General features: G+C 29.9%; 2 protein-coding genes across 6 annotated transcripts in view; one reads left to right on the forward strand and one right to left on the reverse strand.

Annotated features, from left to right (window-relative positions):
* LOC118200472 (mitochondrial-processing peptidase subunit beta-like) overlaps positions 1-4,505 on the forward strand; it is a 71,840-nt gene extending 67,335 nt beyond the window's left edge. Inside the window, exon 14 of the mRNA XM_085817422.1 lies at positions 4,369-4,505. Within this exon, the coding sequence (XP_085673548.1) occupies positions 4,369-4,433 (65 nt within the window). The 3' untranslated portion in view covers positions 4,434-4,505. The remainder of the gene's footprint in view (positions 1-4,368) is intronic.
* LOC118200471 (protein-lysine N-methyltransferase EEF2KMT-like) lies at positions 3,782-25,065 on the reverse strand. Of its 5 annotated transcripts, XM_035372427.2 has the most exons (8): positions 24,769-25,062; positions 24,545-24,673; positions 19,269-19,373; positions 15,586-15,663; positions 15,436-15,491; positions 14,212-14,456; positions 7,436-7,573; positions 3,782-5,232 (listed from the first exon to the last, which is right to left on the reverse strand). In XM_035372427.2, the coding sequence occupies exons 1-8, from the start codon at positions 24,856-24,858 to the stop codon at positions 5,132-5,134; spliced, it is 942 nt and encodes a 313-aa protein (XP_035228318.2). In that variant the 5' UTR covers positions 24,859-25,062; the 3' UTR covers positions 3,782-5,131. The 5 variants fall into 5 exon arrangements, with proteins under 5 accessions (XP_035228318.2, XP_085673550.1, XP_085673551.1 ...); XM_085817424.1 differs by lacking the exon at positions 7,436-7,573 and having other exon boundaries at positions 24,769-25,065; XM_085817425.1 differs by lacking the exon at positions 19,269-19,373 and having other exon boundaries at positions 15,586-15,654; positions 24,587-24,673.
* Between the last annotated feature and the right edge of the window lie 538 nt (positions 25,066-25,603).

The following is a 25,603-nucleotide window of genomic DNA, read 5'->3' on the forward strand; positions in this document are numbered from 1 at the left end:
TGTAAATTATTCATCTAATGAAAAATTAATGTAAAAAGACCATATGCTTGTTTTTTTATTACATCTATTGTTAAATAAATTTAAATGCAGAAAATGCTTTAGTTATTTGTTTTATTTGTAATTACAGGAAATTGCATAATTAACTGACATATGTAATTGTTTTCCAACATATTTAACAATGCCATTGTTTTTACTTTCATACATACATATTTTGCTCCAAATGTTATGAAAGCATAAATTGATACCAGGGTTCATAGCAGTCCTTACAAGTGCTTATAAGTCATATTTGAAAATAAAATATAAAAGCCCTTATAGGTGTGTATTTTTTGCTTTTAGTGCTTTTTTTTTTTTTAATGAACACACATTTTTTCCCCCGTTCCAAAGCCGAAACTAAATAAACAACTTGTCTTCCTTATATGGAATGTCAGATGGTGAATCGTACTCCCAGAAATAGCTTTTTGCCCCTTTCTCTGCATTAACATAACCTTTGGTGCATGCGAGTAGACAGGTGCATGTTGTTCTATTGGTCACAGAATTACGAAAATGGTAGAAAATTCCAGTACATTCTGTATTCTTTTGCTCCCACCCAATACTACACATGTTTAAATTTCTTTCAAGATTTTAATAATTTACATTCTTGTTCCGCGTGGTCAGTTCATATTCACGTTTATTATGATCCGTATGCTTATATTATGAGCATATGTATGAATATTTATAATATAATAATATATTTGCAGTAACTGCTAAAGTATAGATAAACTTTAAAAATGGGTGTGTTTTAACACAGAGTAGTTTTTAAGGAATAATATTCAAAATGGCATAAATAAAGTAATCGAATAGTCAAAATATTTTATTTATTTTGCCATTGCATTATACAGTATGGAAGTTGGGGGTTCTTCCCTGTCTCTGCAAAATCTCGAATATTGAAACAGTTACAGTTTGCAGCAAAGCAAGCAACGGACTTTTTTTTTTTTGGTCACTTTCCTACCTGGTTTGAATAGTTCTGCGATCTACCAACCTAAGCGAAGAATGATTCTATTCCGGAAATTTAACGCAGTCTGTTCAAAATTAGAATGAAAAACACCCCAGATTGGTAACTCTCCTTATTAATCAATATGAGCATGACGAGGATATCGTGCGGATCTCGACGTGCCCTGCTGAATGATAAATATGCCACATGGGCGCATGATGGTGAAAACTGGATGAAGTAAAGAGGCATTTTCCTTTATTTAGTTATTTATTCTCCGAATACCGGCAGCTGTTGATTCCGATTGCATAATATCACATGTGAAAGAATTAAGGCGCACGTATTGTGATATTTCGCAGAGATAAAAGAGTTTTACTATACTTGCTAAACAGATTATTTTTCTGTTCCATTGGGCTATTTTTTATGTGATGCACATATCGAAATGTCAAAAGCATTATTTAGTTGAAAAATCTAAAGAACGGCTACAATCTACCCCCTTCCTCTTTTACCAGTTGCACTCGACTGTACGGAATTTTCAGATATTCGGCAATTTCCGAGTATGCCGATTAGTTAAGCTTTTACTGTTAAAGGATGACTGCATGAAGCAATTTCCTGTCTTCTAATTTCAGAAAAGTTCCTTTTTTAACTTAAATTACTTTGCTTGCAAAACTGTTATACAATGAAAATTTACAAAATGTTCAGAATTTTAAGTTAAATTATTTAAATATGAGTGGAAAAAATAAACTGTATTTATTTTCTCTACTTTGAACTGAAATTTCATCATTAAATCTTGTAATATAATTTAGTTCTGCATAGTTTTTTTTCCTCTCATTGTAAACTAGTTCTGTAAATTGAACTGTTATTTAAAAGCAAAAAAAAAAAAAAAAAGTAATTGTTTTCCATGGTTGAGTAATGCTTATTCTCTCTTAATAAATACTGAATTTCTCATATTTTAAATTACAAGTTTAATTTTTCTTTTAAGGTTATGCAGTTGTATATAATGTAATTAGACACATTGCAAGATAGCAAGCTGTAAACCTGACTATCAACATAAAAGCTAATATACAGTGAGTTGGTATTAGGTCAAGTAACCTCAGTGGCCTCCACATTACTTCATAAAGTTTCGAATATTTTTGTTTGGTTAGGTTTTGATTATAGAATGAGGGACAGCTGTACCTGATAATGAAACTTGTTGCCATAATGGATTTTCAAAAATAGTACAAGTTTTATTAGTTTAATGCTCAATGTAATGAAATTTTGCCATGTCTGTCCACTTGATGTTAATAAATTCAACTGTACATCCAAGTGCCGTTTATAATGGTTCATAAGTAGGTTATACTAGTCACACCGTCTCTTTGTAGTAACACTTGCATCAATGTTGCATTGAAGTGGTAAACTTAGAATTCATATGAAATTTGTGACAGATGATTAAGTGTAAGGCCACATGCCACACTTATGTCTCATAAATTGTGGTATTGAATTGTTAGTGTATAGACTAGGACATGAACAGCTACAAATGACAGCCTACTTGAAAAAAAGTGAATGACATTGATAATGACTGAAAACAAAAACAAAAAGATTAAAGAATGAACTGTTGGAAGCTTGGAAAGAGGTGTACTGGGAAAGAGGTGCTGGAAAAGAAAGAGGGTACACTACCTCTTTCCTTTGCTGGGAAAGAGGTGTACACTACCTCTTTCCCAGCAATCTGCGTATCTGGCAGTGCTTCTTGCTGGATTAACTAATCATATTTACACTTTCAAAGACCCAGTCCATGCAATATTTGGTAAATGTTCCCTAACTACCAATTTATGTTTACATTGGCATACATCTATACATCACTGTTTTAGAGAAAAAATTTCGTTTAAAGATTTTACACTTTGCTATGTTATTGGTAGCATAGTTATATAGAGGAATCTGCATTTCAGGGCTTCTGTTCAAGTTACTGGTGTACATAATAAGTGATGCTGTACACATTTAATAATGACTTGTTGAAATTCATCTAAGTTGCTGTAATCAGTGTTTGATATGATTGATCAGCAACTCTCAATGTTTTTAAATTTTTCTTTTGTTTTATTATAGTATATAGATAAAACTTGAATTTTATATTTTAATGTTCTTGGTTTCAGTGTGGTGGCATTAATGGAATGCAAAAGGTTAAAGTGAGAAACATTAGCAGAAGTCTTTGAAGCACCTCTGGATGTCATTCTTTGAGGTGTCTTTTAGTTGACTGCTTTAGTCTAACAATCCTAGCAGACATGAAGCAAATCATCACTATGTCTGAGAATAATGATAAAGCTTTGAGAAGGCTATATAACCTTTTTATTTAAACAGAATTTGAACCATAAAAGTACCTTTTGTGCTACAATTTCCACAACTCATGATGATTCAGAATAAAAAAGAACAGTCCAAATTAAATGTTGAACAGTAGTTAAGGACTACACAGTTAAGTACTACTAGAAGCTGGCTCACTAACTCTAATGGAGAATCAAAATTAAAGTGTCAGCAAGGACAGAATGCAAACCGATAGAACACAATAATAATTACAACTCTCAGAGTTAGCAGGAAACTAACAACGTAATATGCACACGGTACCAGAAACACGCTTTCCCTAAAAATCTCGGTTTAAATGCTTGTTAATCATTTGCATTCTGGCGAGGAATATGGAAAGGAGAAATTATAATAAAGGCTGAAATTATAAATAACTTGTTAATTAACATAATATTTTCCTACAATTACCTATCATCTCTGAAACTACTGACAAGGTGATGTTTGATGACTTTTGATTGTAGCAGAGTATTTTAGCCATAAACCTGTTTTCATTTCATTAGACATATTTATTCTCTTAGACATTTGCTGAAGCATACATGAAAAATAATCTTTATGCATCTCTCAACAAAGATTTTATATTTATCGCAAAATTTTTTTACATATTTTATCATAAAACATGGCTTAGAATATTCAAAAGCATCTTAGGGAGGACCATATGACATATTATGTAAATGCCATTTCACTGCTCCTAACCACAGGATGGATTAGGTTAAAACTTAAAGAATCGTAGTGGATTAATGTTCATTTATACTTCCAGTTCCCAAAATTTTGGATCCTATCACATATAACTTCCATGCTAACAATATTAGGCCTTATTTATAAATTAACAATATATAAGAATGTTACTTGAATTTTTTTTTTTTTTCATGTGTTGATTAATGGAAATTTTTAAAGTCAAGAGCTCATAGTCAGATTCATTTTATTTATAGCAAAACATAGTTATTTAATAAATTATGTTATGTAATAAAAACTAACAAATTTTCATATGTTCCACTGTTCAGGTTTTTTACTTTGAAAACCAAACAAAAGGTGCAATGCATATGATTTTAATCTACTGTTATTTATTTTTTTAGGACCAGTTGAAGCTATGACTGACTATGCAAGAGTTAGAGCTAACATGTACTGGTTGAGATATTAAAAACTTGATTCTTGCATATAATTGTACTATGTAGAAATAAAATTTAATAAATTAAAAATAGATATAACTTTATGGATGTATTGTTTCATGTTATTTTCATCATAAAATAGAAAATTTTATCTATTTCTATTGGAAAAAAATTAAATACAGATATTTAAATTTTAGTGGTGCATTTTGTTATATTTTAGAAGAAATAAGTAAAGTTGGGCAAATTTATCATTTGAAAAAGAATTAATAGATTAATTTTAGTTATTCATATGTGCAGATGCTTTACAAAATTAAGTAAATTTTATATTTTTGAAAAGATGGAAAAAAAAAGTTAGCACACTTTTTCAAGAAAACACTGTTTAAAAAAAAAATTAAAATCTGTTACATCGTGAAACATGTTTATTCGTGAATTCATTCAACCACAGTAAATCTTCATTAATACATTTAAACATTCTAAATATTGATTTAAAAATTAACTACAGTGACAAAATTAATGGCACAGGAAAAACATTTAACATAGGAGATGAATTTATTACAAATCTGTTTTTTCATACTCAAATTTTTTTTAACTTTTCATTATACCACATGTAAAGCAAGTGTTAGCAAGCATAAAGAACTTTGAATTTAAATATGTTGACACATTTTTTATAAAAATAAACTTGATAAAAATATTTTAATCAACAGTATATTTGACTATGTTATTAAAAAGTTTAAATATATATTTTATACAATATAAAACAAGATTTTTGATTATAAATAAATATTGTGTTTTGAAAATTTTTCAAAATTTCATACTTCAATCCATTTGAACCTATAAAATGGAAAAATAAAAATAAATAAAAAAAAAAAAAAATAAATAAATAAAAAAAAAATAAAAATCCAAAAAGAGAGAAAAATATTAATATTTTAACTGTAGCTAAGATTTTCAGCTTTTTATTATATAATGCACAAATAATAATGAAAATTATTGATGAATTTTCTATTTCTAAAATTGCTTGAAGACTTTTAAAAATAGTTTTATCAAAAAATTAAAAAATTTTTGGCCTATGTACGACACCTTCATCAGCATTTATTCATATGATATAGTTTATAACATCTATATATACTTGTATTACTCCAACTGTATGAAATATGATGTTTTTAATTAAATTTACACTTTATACTTATATTTTCTTTAATTGAACCTCCAATGATAAGTTTAAAAAAATTAATGATATTATGAAAATGGATATGAAACTTAGTATACTAATTTAACGTTCTATATTTAAAATAATGGAATGTATCTGCTTTCAGGTGTTAAGGCATTTTAATGACACAGAAAACATGCAGAAGTAAATCATTGTCAGTGTAGTGTTGATAAATACTAGAGAACAACTTTACTAGAATTAAGGTTTAATGTAATTCTCCAACTATGATATTTAAAAAATGTATATTACTTTCTTTTGTAATATAAATATTACATTTCTTTCTTTTCATTATCACCTTTCACTTGCAATCAAGATCTTATTTATTTATTTATTTTTAATTTCAGCTTAATATCTGAAAATTGACTTAACCCTTTAAGCAACGAAGGATTTGGTCTTAAACTTTGCAAAAAGGGCATAAATAAATGTTATGTTCTTGATTATAATTCCAAAATGATATTGTTACTTCGTAGGACTTTTTCCTTCCAGTATTTATGCTAACTTAATTATCTGAACACATTTCAAGATGCATGTATCTGTATGATTTGGCCACTTGGAGAGTTCACTTGCTTCTTTGTGTTATGAACTGTAGAATTAAACTTTTTTTTTTAAATGTTGAGAAATATTTACTCATATATTACTGTGATTGTATATTTAAATGTGGAGAGGTTTTGGCATATAGACTGACAACACATTCCATTTTCAGAGATTATAGTGCTTTGGTTAGCATGTATTAATTGACAGTCAATCATTTCAAAAATATTCCTATATAAAACATGCATATATACAGTTTATTGCTTATAAAAACAAGCAGATACTTATATGCCAATATGCTAAGCCATAAAGAAGTACTAAGGTACAATACAGAAAAGCAGAATGCAACATCTTCCAAACTTTATGTAAAATTTAAAAAGTTTTCTAAATATAAATTTTAAAAAGAATATACAACTGCAATGACTTTTGTACAAACTAGTAAGGACAAAAAAAAGGTTTGAAAATACGAATGTTTAATAGATCATCACTAAAGCAAAGTTAGTAAAATATATAGTTTGTAAAAGTTTATGGTTCTAATTTAAAAAATGAACCAAAGCTGCTATAATTTTTCTCATATTTTTTAGTAAAAATATATGAAGTATGAATTTTCTAAGAGAACACCACAACTAATAAATTTCCTTACCTTACTGAAGATATTTTACAGAGCCTATATAAAAGTTCACAACATGCAAAAGTAATCCATAAGTATTGATGTTAATTTGAAGCACTATTTAATTTTTTTTAATGTGAAAGATTTTTAAAAATTACACATGCATAGCTATGTTTAATAAGTATTTTGGGTACAGATCCAAAATTAATTAATTGTCTTAGTTAATTTTGACTATGTAAAGATGTTACTCTCTCTCCGTAAATTTTAATCATGGGAAACATTTTCTTTATTGACATACTTCACTGCAAGGCTCAAATTAAAATATATTTTTACCAGAAGTTATCACTTGTCCAGTTGTGTTCGAAGGAGAATTCTGTTTGGTTTCCTTTAGAAATTGAAATCATGGGTCTAAACCCATGATCTAGTTATTCAGCAATCTTTTTGAAATACCCAGTGTGTATATTTATTTATTTATTTATTTTTAATTTTTCAGAACTTAAATTTTATAATCAGATTCTGGGAATTACATGCTTTCTGTCTTCATTTTGAATTTTCCTATTTTTTCCTCAAATGCTATTAATTATTTTATTCTGATGAAATAGAGAGTAAGTATTCAATGATAAAGAAGTAGGAAAAAAATTGTTTGAATGATTTAAACCATTAAAAAAAGTTAAAAAAATTATTACCTAATTTATTTGTAAATTTTCCAATAGTATCTTCATTTCTAACATTTGCAGCAATGTAAGCACAACTTGATCCACTTTCCAGAAAGATTTTTAATGAATATGCAAGGCTTTCAAAAACTGATGGGTCGTATACTAAATCTATTCAATAAATTAAACAATTTTTATAATACCTATACAATGTATATATTGAACAAGGTCTTAAATTTTTCAAAGATGATACAGTCAACTCCTAAATTAAACGAGATAATACTGGAGATAGTATCTTCAGTTCAGTTAATGGCAATAAAAGAAACTCAGCATGGATAATTAATTCATATTGTAATTTAATAGAAGAATACTGTTTAAAATTTATCTATTTTCAAGCAGTTTAATCTTGAGAATAAGTTAATTTGGTTATGCAAATTAAATTAGCATTCATTCAAAGTTTTCTCTGTCAAGCAACCATGTCTAACCTCTGTCTCTCCATTTCTTTCCCACTTCACAGTCTACATGTTGCTTGTTTCTGTTCACAGTACTCTCATAATTTGACAGGAATTAGTGTGAAAGAAATGAATGATCTGTATACTTTAAAGTGTTTTTATGGTACTTCCTTAGACAACTGAATGTCAAACAGCTTTTCAAAATTTAAAGTATGCAATACTTTCAAGACCCATTTTAACTCTGTTTAATCCAAAATACCCTTGTCATTTATTTGTGGTTGCATCTAAGATGCTGTTGATGCAGTTTTAAAACAAGAACATCCAGATGGAACCTACATCCAATTGCTTTTCATTCTAGAAAATTAAGGTCTTATGAACAAAATTATGCAATTACTGAATTAGAGTGTTTGCTAATTATTGATGCTATAGACAAATTTTATTATTACGAACAAAATTATGCAATTACTGAATTAAGAGTGTTTGACGATTATTGATGCTATAGACAAATTTTATTATTATTTACATGGTAATCATTTTACCCTTTTCTGTACATACTGATCATGCTGCTTTAGTTTGGCTTAAGAATATTAAACACCCTACAAGTAGGTTATTTAGATGGTCTTTGAAATTATCTATGTATGACTTTGATATAAAGTATACAAAGATTTTACTAATATTAAACTGATATGTTAACTGAAAACCCTATTTGTCAACATTTAAGTTTACGAGTTAATTTATTATCATTAGAAGAAATTAAAGAGCATCAAAATTTAGATAATGTATGCAATCCTAAGTATAAGAAAATTAATAATGTGTTAACTATTAAAAAGCAAGGATTATATAAAATTGAAATTCCAATATCACTTTGAACTAAATTACTTGAAAAAGCTCATATTAATTTTGGGCATATTGGTGTGTCCTCAATGCTAAATTTATTATCTCCTCAATACTATTGTTCAAGATGTTAGAAACTACTGTAAACATTGTGAAGTATGTCAGTTCAATAAGAAAAACAAACAAAAAAGATTTGGTTTAAAGCAAGCTTTACCATCTTTTAATAAACCTTCTGAATTATTATCTATTGATAATTGATTTTAAGAAATCATAATGTAAAACAATTATTAACTACTGCTAATAGATCTCAAACTAATTGTAAAGTTGAACAAGTTAAACAATTATAACTAGGCTAAAATGTAAATCAAATTCTTACCAAGGTAATATTAAACAATTATAACTAGGCTAAAATGTAAATGAAATTCTTACCAGGGTAATATTGCATGGACAAAATTAACAGTAACCTCGGGTTACTGAAGAATATAATAATACACCTCATTCTGTAACAAAATTCCCACCATCGTATTTAATGTATGGAAAATTACCTTATGATCCTCTACTTAAAAATAAAGAAGTATGTCCACCAAATGGAAAAGCTAGAAAAAATGCTCAATCATATAATATAAATTAAGAAAGATATTATGCCCATTATAAACCCATTAATTTTAAAATAGGTAATCTAGTAATGTATGAAGAATTTCAATATCCTAATACTCATAAACTTCCTCCTTTTCAGGCCCTTACAAAATTTTAAAACAATATTTTGAAGTTACTTTTGAAACAGAAAAGTCTAATCCTCTTAACTAAAAAAGAAATCAGAAATTGTTCACTCAGCCAGACTCAGATCTTTTAATCCAACTAGTAAATTTAAATTAACTGTTAGAAATAGTAGAATCCCTGTTTCTGTGCAATATTAATTAATTTTAGTTTTCCAAATTCTGCATTTAATTTTTTCCCAATTATGGCACTTTAAAACCTGATCAAGACTTTAAAACCTATTTATGACAATTTATTTTCCTGATTTTGACCTTTCTCAGACTGGCTCCTTTCCTTCTTCCCAGAGTTTTTCCGTATGTCCCCCATAGCCCAGGAGATGAGGACAGGAAAATATCTAATACGACATTTTCAAAATCTGGATTTAATACCCGATTCTCATTTAAAGACTACATGTTTTTATTCTTTTTTCTGACATGAACTTTTATACTGTCTATTAGTCCTTGCATCTTCTCTTTAGGGAGGATACAAGAAGCAATAGCACATTCCCGCTGTCCCCCAAGGAATACTCCTAAAATTTTATTGTTTTATTTGTTAGGAGATTCAGCTATGGTTATGAAACTGACTTGTTATTTTTATTTTCTTTACCAGTCACGATCCTCTAACCATAGTTTAGCACAAAAGTGCTAGCACACACACACATACCTACAGTTTACATAATTTTAAAAACAAAATTTTCTTTTTTCTTTATTGTATGGTAATGTTTAATTATATTTTTGCAAAATTTAAAAGATTTTAACTTGATTATACAAGTATATTGTCTTAAATTTCAGTCTTAATTTTGTATTGTTATTAATTAATATGAAAGATTTTTAAAACAAAAGTTTTGACATTTGTACAATGCCCCAAACCAGTTACCTTTTTCTAAGGAATGGAGGTTTTTCTTTATATATTGTACTTAAGCATCCCCTAACCATCAGCAAGCTGGTATGCTGATGTTAAAGAGGACATGCCAGTTAAATGTCAAAGTATTATTGTGTTATTCAGTATTACATTATGTTTTATCTTGCATTTTTCTATTGCATTAAATATGCATATCCAAAATAAGAACTTATTTAAGTAATCAGAAATTGAGTATTATACGTCCACATGAAAGTTGGCAGCTCAATCCATGTTATAACAGAAATATTTTCATCAACAACATTTGAAAGACTTAAAAATTGGACATTTACCTTGTGGAATTATTTTCATCAATTACAAAATTTACATTGGACCTTTTTAACAACTCGAGGACTTTAAGAAAATTATATTTATATAATGTATTTATATTTTGTATATTTGTGTTACTTTATTATTTATTTTTATTTAGAGATTATATTGTAATAGTTGTCAATTATATGTTTAAGTATTTTGTAATCTATATATGAGAAAGGTCATGAACAATGACAGGCTATGTCTTTCCTCTTTCTTAGCTAATATACTAATGCTTTTTCTTCCACCATGCTCTCCCAATTTTTCTTTTGAAGGGGGGGATATGTAAGCTATAACAAAATACAATGGCTGCTTTAAGAAATAATTGACGACCTCGAAATGAACTATTCTAGATTTGGTGTTCTCCCCCCTAAATTCTTCTTCCAAATTCGATATCTTTTCATGCTACATAACAACCTAAAATTGACTAATCACAGCTTCGAGTACTTTTTTTATCTACTTAGAATAAATACTCTTTGCAAAACTACATCATTCCTTCTCCTAGCTTCTACCCTGCAAACAACTCAGCGCCGCTTATGCTGTCCTGTCTAAAATGTTTAAGTCGTACTTTTAAAACCAGTGTAATATAAAAATTATTGTAATTGCTTATGATCAAAAAGTATTTTGTCTACTAAGAGAGATTCTAATTAGTAAATAGCTGAACTTGGTTTGTGTCAACATTTTTCTCCTACCATTACACTCAGCCACTGGATTTTATGTGCATTTCTCTTTCAAATAAAAGGATGCTGCCATCAAATGTTATTGATATATATTATTTTTAAAGGAATAATATAACAAATGTAAAAAAATATAGTGAATATAAAAAGAAATGTATGGCAACATTTAACATTCTCTGTGTATTCTTAAAGAAATTCTACTTTAAAAAAAAAAAAAAAAATTGTGTGTGTAACTCAGTGATTTGTGAATTCAAAATATTAGGTGACTATGATCAATGCAATATTTTCAAACCAAAGTATGAGAACTGATGTGTAGATGATCAACGGAAAGAGACAGTTTACTCAAAACTTGTTGCTATTTTGAAAATTTCAGTCTTAACATGGAATTGGTGGGGGCATCTACACACTTAAAATACTACATATATAAAATTGACATTTGGTGGCCACAATTCACTTGGCATTCTAATCATGCCTGTTTTCAGAAAATTTTTTTAAAACTTGTGATAGGAAGAGAGCACAGCGAAATTGTGTCCAAGCAGCGCAGAGGGTGAAGCTAAAAATGCACATTTATTCAATATGGAAGTTTGTGAAGAGAAAGGTTTTTGGTTTAGGTTAGAGAAGTTTCAGATCTCAGAGTTTAGGTTCTGGAATAACTACATCATCAGCGTTATGAAAGCTCTGTGGCATAGATTAATCTAGGAATAGCACAATCCAGAAATTTTGTTATCTTTAGAATAGAGAGACAAGATACCCAAAATGTAAAATTCATAATGACCAAGAAACTTGGCAGTCATGGCGGATTAAATTGATATTTGTGGCCACAATTCACTTGGTACTCTAATCGTGCCTATTTCCAGAACATTTGCATTTCGAATACTATTTTTATAGGAAGAGAGCACAGCGTAACTGCACCCAAGCAGCACAGAGGGTGAAGGTAAAAGGGCGTATTTCTCTAATATAGGAGTCTAATATTTTCTAATATATGGCTACAGTCAAAAGTTGTTAATTCGGACACCCATAATCCAGACCTCAAAGCTACAAACTTTCTGCGCATGCATCGCATTGATGCATGCGCAGAAAGTAAGACCTTTATGGCTGCGAATATGCACGTGCGCATGCGCATAATATGTTTATGCATACGCTTTTAATGTATAACAGACGGTATAAGCTAAGCTAAAATTATCTAATTCAGTTAACGTTGCAGATTGCGTTGTTCCTTAATCTTCGAATTGGATCCGGCTTATTATTTTTTGCAGACTGTTAGAGCAATTTTATAAAAGTAAGCTTGAACTTTCGATTATGTCAAAAAGAATTTCCGATATATATTTACTAATATGTAAAGGATCTACAAAGCGAAAGTATGTTTCGAAGTCCATCAAACAAAAAGTTGAATTGCTGGGGGAAAAAAAAAAAAAAAATGGATAAAGGCACATCCTTCGTTTCTCTAACCATTCCGAAATCTGTTTATCAATTTCACCCTGCTCTGCGGCCGGGGGGGGGGGACGCCACTGCATGCAATGAATTGGAAGTTGATCTGTCAGCACTATCCTTATCTTCAGAGCAGATGTTTTTATTTTATTTGGCTTATAATTCCTCATTAAATGTAGTATTTCATCTCAATGTACTCCGTCTTTGATATGATTTAAATCAAATTTCTCGTCATTATAATTCGCTTCCGATAGTGAAGAAAGTGACACAGAGGTTATTGAAAAACAAAAAAATTTCAATTGACAAATTAGTTGGTATTCTCGACACAGCAATTATAGGACTTGAACAGCGGAACTTTGTAACTGAAGAAGAAATTATGTCTGTTTATAGAATTAAAGAGAAAGTATAGTCACATAAAACGAAGCAACTTAAACAACTTACATTGAAAGAAATGTTTAATAAAGTAAACAACTAAATATTAAGCCTTTTTTTTTGTAAATTTCTTTAGATCATAATTGTTTTTTATTTCATAAATTATGGTTTCAAATTTTTATAATTTCTGCATGCCATCTTACCAGATTTAAACTGATGATCTATAATCTGGAATCGCCGAAGTCCCGACGAGTCCGGATCAACGACTTTTGACTGCATTTGGTTTAGGTTTGCAATTAGAATTCTTTCTCTTCAATATGGATATATGCTCTAAGCTATATACATGTTGCATAATCATTGCTTTTACGTTTCAGTGTTCCTACATGAGTATTTCTAAATGTGTTTTTTATTACATAATATTTATTTATTTCATCTTTTTAGTGTATATCTGAGCAATTACTATTATTTTATAAATGATGCATGACGTTTCATTTATAAAATAATAGTGGGTAAATAATATTTGCCCACATGTATATAATAATAAATATTGCTATTTCTTACCAAGTTACACTTAAGCAATTTACAAAATATACATTATACCATTTTGTAGATTTTTTATCTCTAGTACATTCTGCTACTTTTCATAATAAGCAAATAATGAAAAACAAATGTCATCAGAAAATGCAAGTGCATTTTGTAGGGAAGAGATGTTATAACAGTCACACAGCATTGCATGTGCAAAAACAAAGTGTGTAAACTGATGGTAAACAATCTAGAAGATTCTTAATTTTAGATAGTAATCAGAAGTTGAGGACTCCTTATATATATACTGCAGATTCTATACTGTTATGGATAAAATCAACTCCCAAACATTATCATACCATTCACTATCACTGCTCTTAGCCCATCATTTTCTATAATTTGTTTTATATTAATGTTTCTTAATAATAATTTTTTCATCAATTCAGGACAAACAACCATACATATATTTTTTTTTCTTTTTCAAATAGTCTTGTATTTATACAAGTAATAAGAAGCTGAACTAATTGTTATTCTTTGAAAATTCAGGAATCGTTCTTACCTGCTCCCAGAATAATTTCTGGTGATAATTGAACAGTATCTTCTTTACAAACATTTGCCCAAACTAACTGGTGTAACTGAATATTTGGATTTTCTTTCTCATCTTGAATATTGAGTTTTATATTTGAAGACAGAATTTTTAATACTTCCCAACTTTTATCAGTGAATATATATTTTGATGGTTCACAGAGTTTCAAAACAGTTAGTCCTAAAAGACCAATACCAGATCCAAGTTCCAATACAGATCTGAAATGAAATTGGAAAACAAGAAAACTTTCATGACAGTTATAGTTACAGATTAAAACTGACTGCAAAATTTTATGTTTTAACTGTATAATATTTTAAAACTACAGTAGATAAAAAATCGTTTTGAAGTTATTCTGGAAAAATGCGAACTGTTTTCAAGTTTTGGTTTATTTTCAATTTTAAAGTGTTGACTGCAGAAGAACATGTAGCTAACTGTATAGCTATCATTAATTAATTTAATCATACTAAAAATTTTAGTTATTAAAAACACTGCAGTGTTTGAAAGATAAACTTGCACAAAATTTTTATTTACTTGTTTTCCTTTCTATGGGTCTGATAGATTAATTTGTTACTCCATAGAAAACTCTAGACAAGGCATAAACGTGCACTATGAAGAACTGGCTGCACTGAATGCAGTGATACCTTCATTTTTGTAGGCACTCAATCCAGAAGCGGATCAAAAGTATCCTAACCTTTAGGATAACAAAATGCTAAAAATATTAATTATTTATACATATTAAAATACGATTATCAACATTAAACATCCTAATTATTTAAATATTTTTGCTTTATAACACAATTCAAGAATCCCAATAATTTAAAATCTTTACTGTATAACACAATTCAATTTAAAAATGCGATAAAAGTAGCAATCTAGCTAAAAAGTAACTAATATCTCTAAAATATCTTACCTATATTTAAAATTATTCAAAATCAGAAAAATTCTATCACAAAAGGTATTTGTTCTTGGATCTATGCTCTAATGTATGTAATGTATATATGCTGCCAATTTTGGATTTCTCAAGTACGTAAGACAGTTGATGTTAACACTAAAAATTAATCGTTATTGCTTATTTTACATGTTGTAAATTTTTTTTGAAACACATCAGAGAATTGAGTTATCATTATATTTTACAAAAAGACTAACTATTACTATAAGTGAAAGGCAATTAAAATATATTTGCAAAATGTAACTTACTTATTTTTTAAAAGAGATACATTTCTTATACACCACTCAGAAAGGTATTTAGCTGCCTAAAGTTTTGGATGAAATACAAGTATAAATAAAAATAATAATGCATTTAAAAAAGAAAGAAAAAAAAAGTTCAGAATAAAGTAATAAACCAACCTCCCATGTCTGAAGACCTGTTGTACTGTTTTCAACAAAGCAAGAACTCTCTTGCAGCGTAATAATATGCTTACGATTCTATGAAGAAAAATCTCTCTTAAATAATAAATATAAAAAGAGATTTATACTCTAACAATACTTTAATATTTCAAGCTTTAAGTGGTATCCTCCATAATTTTAAAATTAAACAGCGAAATATACGTAATGAGAAAATGAAATAATCTTTAAACATTAGTTTTAAATTTTAAAAGAAGAAATCTATAAAGATATGTGCACAAACTTTAGATATTTGCGAAAGTATTTGTTTCCATCACTTTTCATTTATAATTATGTCACCTCCTGCCATTCCGAGCACGATGTGTTTTTTTTTTTCTTTTAACACTACTCACCATGGCAGAAAATTAATCTTCACTCCTTTGGTAGTTTTATCCACACATTTATTACACAACACAATTAAAACAAATACCACTATTATACATTAAGATATACATAATGTACATGCAAGATGTATATGCAAGATAAAAAAAAATGCAAATCAAAATTATAATTTAAAATGACTCTTAATTGCTCATTTGATTTAAATTTTTTTAATCTTACACACACACACACACACACATATATATATATATATATATTGTTAGGCATGCAAAACATGTTTTAGTTATATCTTTCAAACGGCCTGCTTTACGGTCCACTCGCAAGTTCCAAGTGCTCGTTTTCACCCCACCAGTGTTCCTCGACTGGGGGTGTTTTCGGGGGTCACTACATCACTTCTCTTATCAGTCTCTCACCCCTTGCAAATAAAAGGTTCTCAAAAAGTCTTTTGCTAAGGGAAGGAACTTCACAAATTAGATCACTGTTAAATCATCAGCACATGATTAAGCAACTTAAAAAAAAAACTTCAGTATATGTCCGCTTTGAAATACAAAGTAACCAAAAAAGTTCTTGTCATTTCTGATATGACATTGGAAGAATGAATCCCAATATAAAAATAGTCACCAAACCTGGCGATGAAGTGGTTAGGATGGGAGTCCGGACATTGACCAAGAGTATAAAAGTGCATTGCATCAGTACTTCAAATGTAACTCACACAGCAACTGATTGATGGTGCTTATTTGGAGTTGTTTGAAAAGTGCGTTGCATCAGTACTTCAAACGTAACTCACACAGCAACTGATTGAACTTATTTGGAGTTGTTTGCTGTATGATTTTAAAGTGCGGCTGTCATGAGCAGAATCGCCGAATTTGCCAGGCCTTTGGGGATGATGCCATTAACGAACAAACCACTAGGCAATGGTTCCAGAAGTTCAGGTTAGGGGATATGTCTCTTAGTAACTATTTTTGCAGTTACTCTGAAAATCAATCTGGATTTATCTATTAGCAATAAGAATGTCTATTAATCTGAATCCCTCTTGAAATCAGCTGTTTTTTGTAAATAATTATATCTGGCTAAAAGTGAGAGGTACAGATACTGTTTGTTGTTTTGCTTAAAGACATCCTTTGTAAAATTCCAAATAATACCAAGCTGATAACAATGGTCCTCTTGCTTAATGGTGGACAGATGATTAATAGAACTGGGATAGCCATTCTTTTCCATCAGCACGCATATGTGATTATCCTTTGCAGCAGGCTTTTCTGAACTATACCTTTGAAATATTATTTCAAAAATTTAGAAATGATTGTAAAAAGGCTGCAAATCAAGACAGTAGCTCATGTTCAACAACCTGATTTTTGTTTTTACCAAGTTTGTTGGCCTCTTAACTAAAAATTAATATTTATGTATTTATCTGTTAAATAACAGACAACAGATTAGGCAAAATAGCTGCCTTAAATTAGCTTAGATTTTGAACAGGACTCTGTTGATTTAAGGAAGATCAAATGTAAGTCCCTCTTTTCATGTAACAAAATTTGGAAGATTAATTTAGTGTCAAAGGTGAATTTTCTGTACTTATTTCTTGCCTTTTATTGGATTCCATGAAAAGTTCTGGTTATTTAGGAGCAGGTCATGAATATTTGTTCTTCATCAAACTAGAAGTTGTTCATTGCAAAATAAAAGTAATTATCCACATCAGTTATCTTCTACCAAGACCTGACAGATTTTACATCTTGTCTGTAGCGTTGAATTAGCATGGAAGCTGCAGGCCACTCATTCACTCCTATTTGTTAATGATGACCTGTTTCTCAAGAGCACTACTTAGTTACTGGAAAATGTGGTAGTCTGCTAATGCAAGATCTCAGCCATAAGGCAAAACTTTCCAAATAAAGTAAATCCAGAAGCTACAAGAGTCATGCATTCTTATAAAGAAATAAGTAGCACCATGCTGTAGGTGCATTTCAAAGAGTTTACCAGCCGGATGACTGGTTATACAGTTTGGCAGTGATACAGTTATTATCACTTTACATCAACAGATCCTTATTTGATTTATGACCTAGATGGTTTACTCTCAAGAGTTTGTTTAAGGATCATTTCTCATTCATTGTGATTATGGAACTGAGGCAGACTTAACTGTATTAGTAAAAACTGCACAGAAGAAGTAGCTTCTGCATGTAAAAAAAATCACCTTAGTGCTAATGACTGTTCATAAAGCCAGATGAAGACTGGCGTACCACTGATGTTTGCAAATCCTTAAGGACTCTATAAACTTGCATAATGCAAATCCTTAAGGACTCTATAAATTTGCATAATATTGGGCTTGCTAAAATACACCATCAAACGTTGCCTTGAAATGGGCTAATCTTTACACAGTACTGCTATAGCAGGAGTTTGACCTGAATGTTTCGCTAGCATAACATTCAATATTTAGTTTAACATCCTCGTCAACATCTATTTCAGAGCCATGGAAAACAATAATGAACGTGAAAAAAACATGACAGATTCAAAGGCACATCTAAGCTCAAGCTCAAAGATGAGATTTTCCTGAATATGTGTTAGAGTTGTCTCATATCCTATTTTTACATGACTTACATGAAGAATTTCAAGAATATTTTGATGAAGATAATTTTTAACGAGTTTTGATATAGCCAGAATTTTCCAAGCAATTCAGCAGTAAAACAAACAAAATCCTTCTGGAAATTTTGGAAGAAAATAAAAATACAAAATTTGTAAACATAAACTAATCTTTACAAAACTATACAGTTTAAACTTTCAAATGCTCATGAATGGAAAGTGGCTGAAATTCAAACAATTATTTTTATGTAAAATTGCTAAGTGGATTTGGATTTTGGGGATTACAACAAAGCACATAAGGGCTATCTGCCTCAAAAGGAGGCCTTCATGAAAGATATTTTAAGGTCCTGTATTCACATAATACGTGGGAACATCTATGAAACTTATTCATATTACGCATGGGAAAAACAATGCAACTACCGTTTATCAAGATTTGAACCTGGGCTGAATTACTGTATTCAATGATTTTATCACTTAAGGGCATGTCAATACAATCAAATTTCCAGTTAGCAGACACCCAGAAACAGAAGCTATTATTTATTATGAGAAGAGTGTCTGTAAAATAGAAGTGTACTGATCTCCTATTTTGAGGGTCCAGAGGTTCAGGAACTGTCCATTGATGGGAAATATTCCATTAAAACAGAATGCGTGTTACCAGGTATTTCTTTGCATTTATAATTTAATTTAGAACAGTGGAATGGTGTACTATCCATGGTTCACAAAGGCTTATTACTTACAATTAAATAAGAACAGTAACTAATATCTTTTTTAGCAGGCATCAAGAAAACAGATGAATATGCAGTCATAAGGGCATCTGAAAGATCAGATCCAGATGCTTCAACCTATTAAAAGAAATAAATTTTCAAAACAATAAAAGTAATTGTAAACATTTATTATATTTTAAATACAATATTATCCCATATAAATATTATATTTAAAATATAATTTCTATGTAACTAAAAAAATTAATAAAACTAATAGTAAACATTTCTTATATTTTAAATTTATTATCTCATACAAATATTATATTTAAAATATAATTGCTATATAACTAATAAACTTTTTCTCAAATTACCATCCAAAATTAAACAAACTTATTTAAAAATTCGGTTTGAGTAGAGAGAAGGGTACCCCTTATATTATTATTCCCAAGTTGTTATTTTACTTATGGTAGCCTAAGTAGTTGAATGTTATGAAAACCCTATTATAAACACAACTGGTTGATTGATTGCAGTAAATTCGTAAGGGCTGGTGGTGTGTGTGTGTTGGTTAGAAAGTATGTTGCTTGTTTTGTGGTTTAGATGGTAAAATGGGTGGTAAGATTAATTTGAAGTTTCTGTATGATTTGTAAAGAAAGGGGAAAAGAGCATTACTTGACTGGTGTGTAAATGAAGGTTTACTTAGTAGCCATTATTAGGTGTCCTGTTTGTAGGAAGGAAATGCATGTGGTTGAATGTCAGAAATGCATATGGTCGAACATCGCTACGGATGATATTTTTTACTCTTATTTTGAGAATTTATGTGGTGATGCCAGCACACAGATTCTAGTTCAGATAATTTTAGGAAGTTTTTGGATACTGTTAAAGAATTTTGTTTGACTGAAAACATATTCATTCGTAAATAATGTAAGTGGATATTTCTTTTGTGTAGTGCAAAGGTGAATGGAACTGTTCTTATATGCACCCTCAGGTTGGCAAAAAACCAGGTTTTGAATACACAATTTAAGCTAAAAATCTGACACAAAAACAAAAAAATTTAGATAGCAAAAACGTAAAGTTTCTAACCAAAAATATTTGACAAGAATCTATGTACACAGCAATATGTTTTAAGTAAAAAAAAAAAAAAAAACCTACGAATTGCACAATTTAGACAACAAACGAATCTATGAACTACACACACCTCGCTTTAATAAATTAACATAACAACAATAAATTTCAAAGAATACCATGCACACAGATTCCTGTTTATACTTAAAAAAAATCTGTGAATTACACAATCTAGTCATTGCGCACAAATCAACAAAATAAACTAAAATAACTCAAATTACAAACAGTTCAAAAAACAACAATAACATCAGAAATTCATAGTAAAAAAAAACAATGAACATAACATTCTACAAAATAAAAACAGTAAAACAAAATGCATTTACCATAATACATTCGTTAATAAAATTTCACCAGTCACACAACGTCTGTGAACATAAGTGCCACAATTTTGCTATATCAAATCTCTTTCTGCGATTCAAAATTTTGAAAGTAACGATAAAAACTTCCTCCAAAGTTAACTTACTACACGAAAACCACGATCCAAATCTTAAACTCCGCTGACAGCCACATGCTTTACCAGCAAGCATTTGACTGCAAATCCACACAAGAACTATCAGAAACGCTCTTCTTCGTTTAAGTTCTCATAGCAGCTCCGCATTTCGGACTCTGTTTTAAAAGTCCCACAGAAATTCTAAAAATACTTTGATCCTCATAAACACACCCGTGAACAAAAGACTCGTTAACAACTCCAACATCGTAACTTTTAATACTAAATTTACTTTCCACACAATCTAAAATACGCAACTGAAATCTTGCCACCACGTCTATCATTGCAACATAGGCCATTTCAAAACACGCATGACACGAACCAATGAGCAATTAAATTACTGCAGCAAAAAAGAGTTAAGTTTCAATGTCAAAAGCGTTGCCATACAAACAACATTGTCCCTAAAACCAGCTCAGAACATATATCGCCACATTTGGTGATCTTAGGGTGAATATAAGAGTAGAGCCAGATGAATTTCCCTGTAGTCATTGTTTGATTTTCAACAAAAAATATATATAATCTGTAGTTTACTGAGATTATATATTTTTTGTTTGTTTGCTGCGCCTTTGACTTTTTAAGCAAATATAGTTCGATGTGTACATGGACAAAGTCAAGAGAGTGCGCAATGCCTAGTTTATGCAATTCTCTGATTTTTTTCAAGTGAAAATAGGTTGATGTGTACATGGATAAAGTCAAGGGAGTGCACAATGTCAAGTTTGTGCAATTCTCTGATTTTTTTTAAAGTGAAAATAGGTCAATGTGTGCATGGATATTAAGTCTGTGCAATTCTTTGTCTATATTTTGGCTTTGTGTAGTGGCAAATTTTGGTGCAAAAATCACCGCCTACACAAGTCAAACAACTGCACAAACTCAACATCCATGTACCGCCAAAAGGGGTACCCGTAAATATATTTTTTACCAAAAATTCATATTTTTTCCAATTAACTGAATCCTAAATTGCTTACTCTAGCTTATTCAAGATGAATATAAATACCTTGTACTATCACATGAAATAATTTCTATCTTTAATACAATTCATTAAGCCATGTACAATTAGATCAAGTTATCAGCAATGCAATATTTCTTACATTTAAATATATCACTCAATACAAAATGTTTGAGCTATTAAAATAATTAAAAATAAATATTTGAAATTATTTTAGTTCAGTTCTTGGAAAACTAAGGCACATTCAAGTTTAATTATAACAATAGATGCTCATGCAAAAGAATAATAAGAGAAATCTAGGTCTCATATATTGTACCTGGATTTCCAACATTTCTGAAGCTTCAAAGTAGAGGTGATAACTTATGAAATGTAAAAATTTCTTACATCCATGTTTAGTCACAGCCAATATCATTTGATGTTGGCCATGACCAAATATCAATTTTTATTCCTTTCAACTATTCAATCATAAGGAGATGACCAAGACATTTTAATACAAAAAAAAAAAAAAAAAAAAAAAAAAAAACTAAAACATCTCTTATTTGGAAACAGAAGATGGGAGGATGGTTTCATTTTAATTCCCATTCACTTTCACTAAGGTGGGGAAAAATATCTGCCATTACAATAATATAACTTATAATATTACTAATAATATACAATAATATTATATATGAAAGGTAGATAATTACACAGTTTTTGAGTAAAAAACCACTCACACTAAACCAAACTGATCAAATGAATCCTAAACTGATCATCCATTGAAAAGAAAGGAATTCTGATCAATCTCCAGCATTTTTTTTTTTTTTCCTGAGAATGCTACAGAGCATGTTATTGAAAAAGAAGGTAGATCCACTTTCAAGCATAAAATTATTGAAGATACCAGAAAGTATATTTCTGAAATATAGTGAAATTATCAGTGCATTGAATTAAGACTTTTTACAAGTATGTGGCAATTAAAAAAAAAAAAAAAATTGCAGAAAAAAAGTTTGGCAAGAGTTTGAGATCTGTTTTCAAAAGAAATTGATACTGCAGTAAGCAAGGTATAAACTTGATATTACAGAGCCGCAGTATGATACTAATTTAAGATAATTTTGAGCCATAGAAGCTAAGCATTATCTTGTTAGAATATGGGTCCAGAGTTATGTGCTATAAAGGGAAACATGACTCAGTTAGATTTAAAAATGTTACTGTACTGTTAAAGTTGTATGCATGGTAACTTTGGACAACCTTCTATCATGAAAGATAGCTTCCTGTACCATCACACCCGAAGTATTATCGGCTAATCTTTGGAATATGGTAACAGGTAGTTTGGCGACATTTTGGTAAGGCGATAAAGGTTACTAGCTAGGGCTTTAGCAGTGTACATGGATAAAGTCAAGAGTGTGCGCAATGCCATTTTTGTGCAATTCTGGGATTTTTTTAAAGTGAAAATAGGTCAACGTGTACATGGATACCATGTATGAGCAATTCTTAAAAACGTGGCAAGCAGTTTGCGATTCTGCACTTTCTCCCAATTTCGCACCTAATCTTCGTCATGATTAAGCACTTTTGTTCCATAAAAGTTCTATCATAAGCATAATTCGGCTAGCAGATTGTTCAGGCAAAATGTTGAGTTAAAAAAAAGCCTTTGCTTTGTGAAAACAAAATGTTGTCCAAACAAAAACTAGCAGGTTGCTATAGCAGGGTTGGTCACGAAAACCTCGCCAAGTTACCATAATTCAAAGATTAACCTATTATCTTTGAGCCTCTGTAGATAATCTGTTTGAAAGCACTGGTACTACCTTCTCCACGTGCAGATGTAATGAATTATTTCCCTCAATATTAAAATAAGATTCAGCACTGAAGACAATACAATGACAGTGAGCAGCTAATCATCATCTTCAACAGCATAGCATTATTCCAAATGATGCTGGGGATAGTAAAGGTAGGTATCAATTTTGAGGTTATTAACAGGCAACATTAATGTTACCTTGATTACACCAGGCACCATGAAATGGTGGAGGACAATATAGCTGATATAAAAGGAACTAAAGCCCCCTGTGTTGTGGACAATGAAGTCATTCAGGCTTGTTGCACAATCAAAACGTCCAAGTGCAACTTAATGGCATTACTAGAAAACATTATCAGTAAATATAACATTACAGTAAAGAAAACTCTTCATTATAACTTAACATCTACTAATCACAAAACTTTCATCATTTACAAACTTAGAAAAGAAAAACTTAGACTGACTTTTTTTTTTTTTTTTAACTGGGTGCTTTGTTATATTTTTGCAGAGTGTGTATAATTGACATTCCTACTAATATTACTCGATTTTCTTACAGAGATATGACAAAGACTATATAGACTACCTTGCATGTGAGCACTGTTTTTATGGAAAACAGTTTTATAGTTATCAAAAAGTGAACACTAAAAACATACAGCCAGCTCATTTTAAGAGGAACTGAATCCAAACCTACTGCCACTAATAGTTTTATCACCGATACAATGTACAGTTTATTAAGTGGCCATTAATGAATCTACCTTTTAGACCAACAACAATGTCTAAAACATCAAAATATATGAAAGCAATATCATCGGTAGCCCAAAAGAACCCAAAAACTATAAATCAGTATTTTTACAATTTTATATTCGGAAATTCTTTGCTACTTTTAAGTTGGCAGAGTTACATATACATTCTTTTTTAATGCTGCAATACTACTACTCAGAAATTAACTTTTGTACTCGAGAAAATCCCCTTAAAAACAGATAACTTACCATATCAAAAAGAACGCGTAAAAAAGACTTCTGAAAGGATACCGGTGGAGGATATTTCTTACATACTTCATTCCTCACAGTAACATCTAAAATTCTCTCTTGTACATCCACACTTAAAACTGGTATATCCTGCAATGAACTGCTGTTATGCATTTTAGGCAAAACAAAAGGTAATGACAGTAAAATGTATGATACAAATACAAATATTTAAAGCTGATTCTTACCAACATTTTTAAGGCAGATTTTATCAGTTCTTTATTGTTTACAGCTGACAGATACAACTTTTCCATATAATCAAATGTAGACATTGTCATTTGTTAATTTACATTTAATATAAAAAAAACTATATATCGTCAACAGTATAACAGCATTTTCCCCACTCCTATATAGTTTAAAGCACTATTAACTACAGTTTCTAGGAAATCCCAGCTATCCCGTAGAATATACTTTTGCGACGTTGTCGTACCTTGCAGGTTATTTAACAGCTGAAACCACATGGCTACAATGCAAACACGGCAACATAAACAGTTCGATTCTGGTTGCCAGATATTTTCGCTAAATTATAGCAGAGCTTTTTCAATGAGGTTAGAATCAAGGAGGTTAGAAATCCCCCGCTATTGTTGAATTTTTGTTTTAAAGTAATAAAGATGATATCCATAATTTACTATGTACAGCAAATTGTTAAGAAATAGTTCGAAACCTAAATGCATGCGCATAACATTAAAGCCTTTAAAAAATGAATTTTCTGCATATTTCACGGATTCGCTTAGGTTAGAAAATAAATCTTAATAAAATAAAACAGAATTCATTAATTCAGTTTATGCGCATTTCATATTTATTAATCTCAAAGAAACTGCCTTTAATTAAGTTGAATTACAGAAATACACCTATATAAGTTTTTGGATACATCTTTCCACATGTTCAATTGTGTAAATATTTTACTTAATTTTATCACTATACAGCCCAGAAATTTGTAAGTTTATGCAAAAAATTTTTAACAACAGAACAGTTTATCTTAACTTAAAAAAATGAATAATAATTAATATATAAAGAAAAGCA

The sequence above is a fragment of the Stegodyphus dumicola genome, chromosome 5 (assembly GCF_044657685.1).
Source record: "Stegodyphus dumicola isolate Sdum_Otavi_A_Nest chromosome 5, ASM4465768v1".
In the NCBI taxonomy this organism is placed as follows: domain Eukaryota; kingdom Metazoa; phylum Arthropoda; class Arachnida; order Araneae; family Eresidae; genus Stegodyphus; species Stegodyphus dumicola.

What these genes read in the sequence shown, in the direction of transcription:
- LOC118200471 (XM_035372427.2), bottom strand. Translation starts at nt 24,858, where the DNA reads ATGACAATGTCTACATTTGATTATATGGAAAAGTTGTATCTGTCAGCT. An exon ending in CAGGTCTTCAGACATGGGAG is followed by an intron (nt 15,492 to 15,585) that starts GTTGGTTTATTA and finishes CCAAAACTTTAG; the next exon opens with GCAGCTAAATACCTTTCTGA. An exon ending in AAAATTTACAAATAAATTAG is followed by an intron (nt 5,233 to 7,435) that starts GTAATAATTTTT and finishes TCCATTTTATAG; the next exon opens with GTTCAAATGGATTGAAGTAT.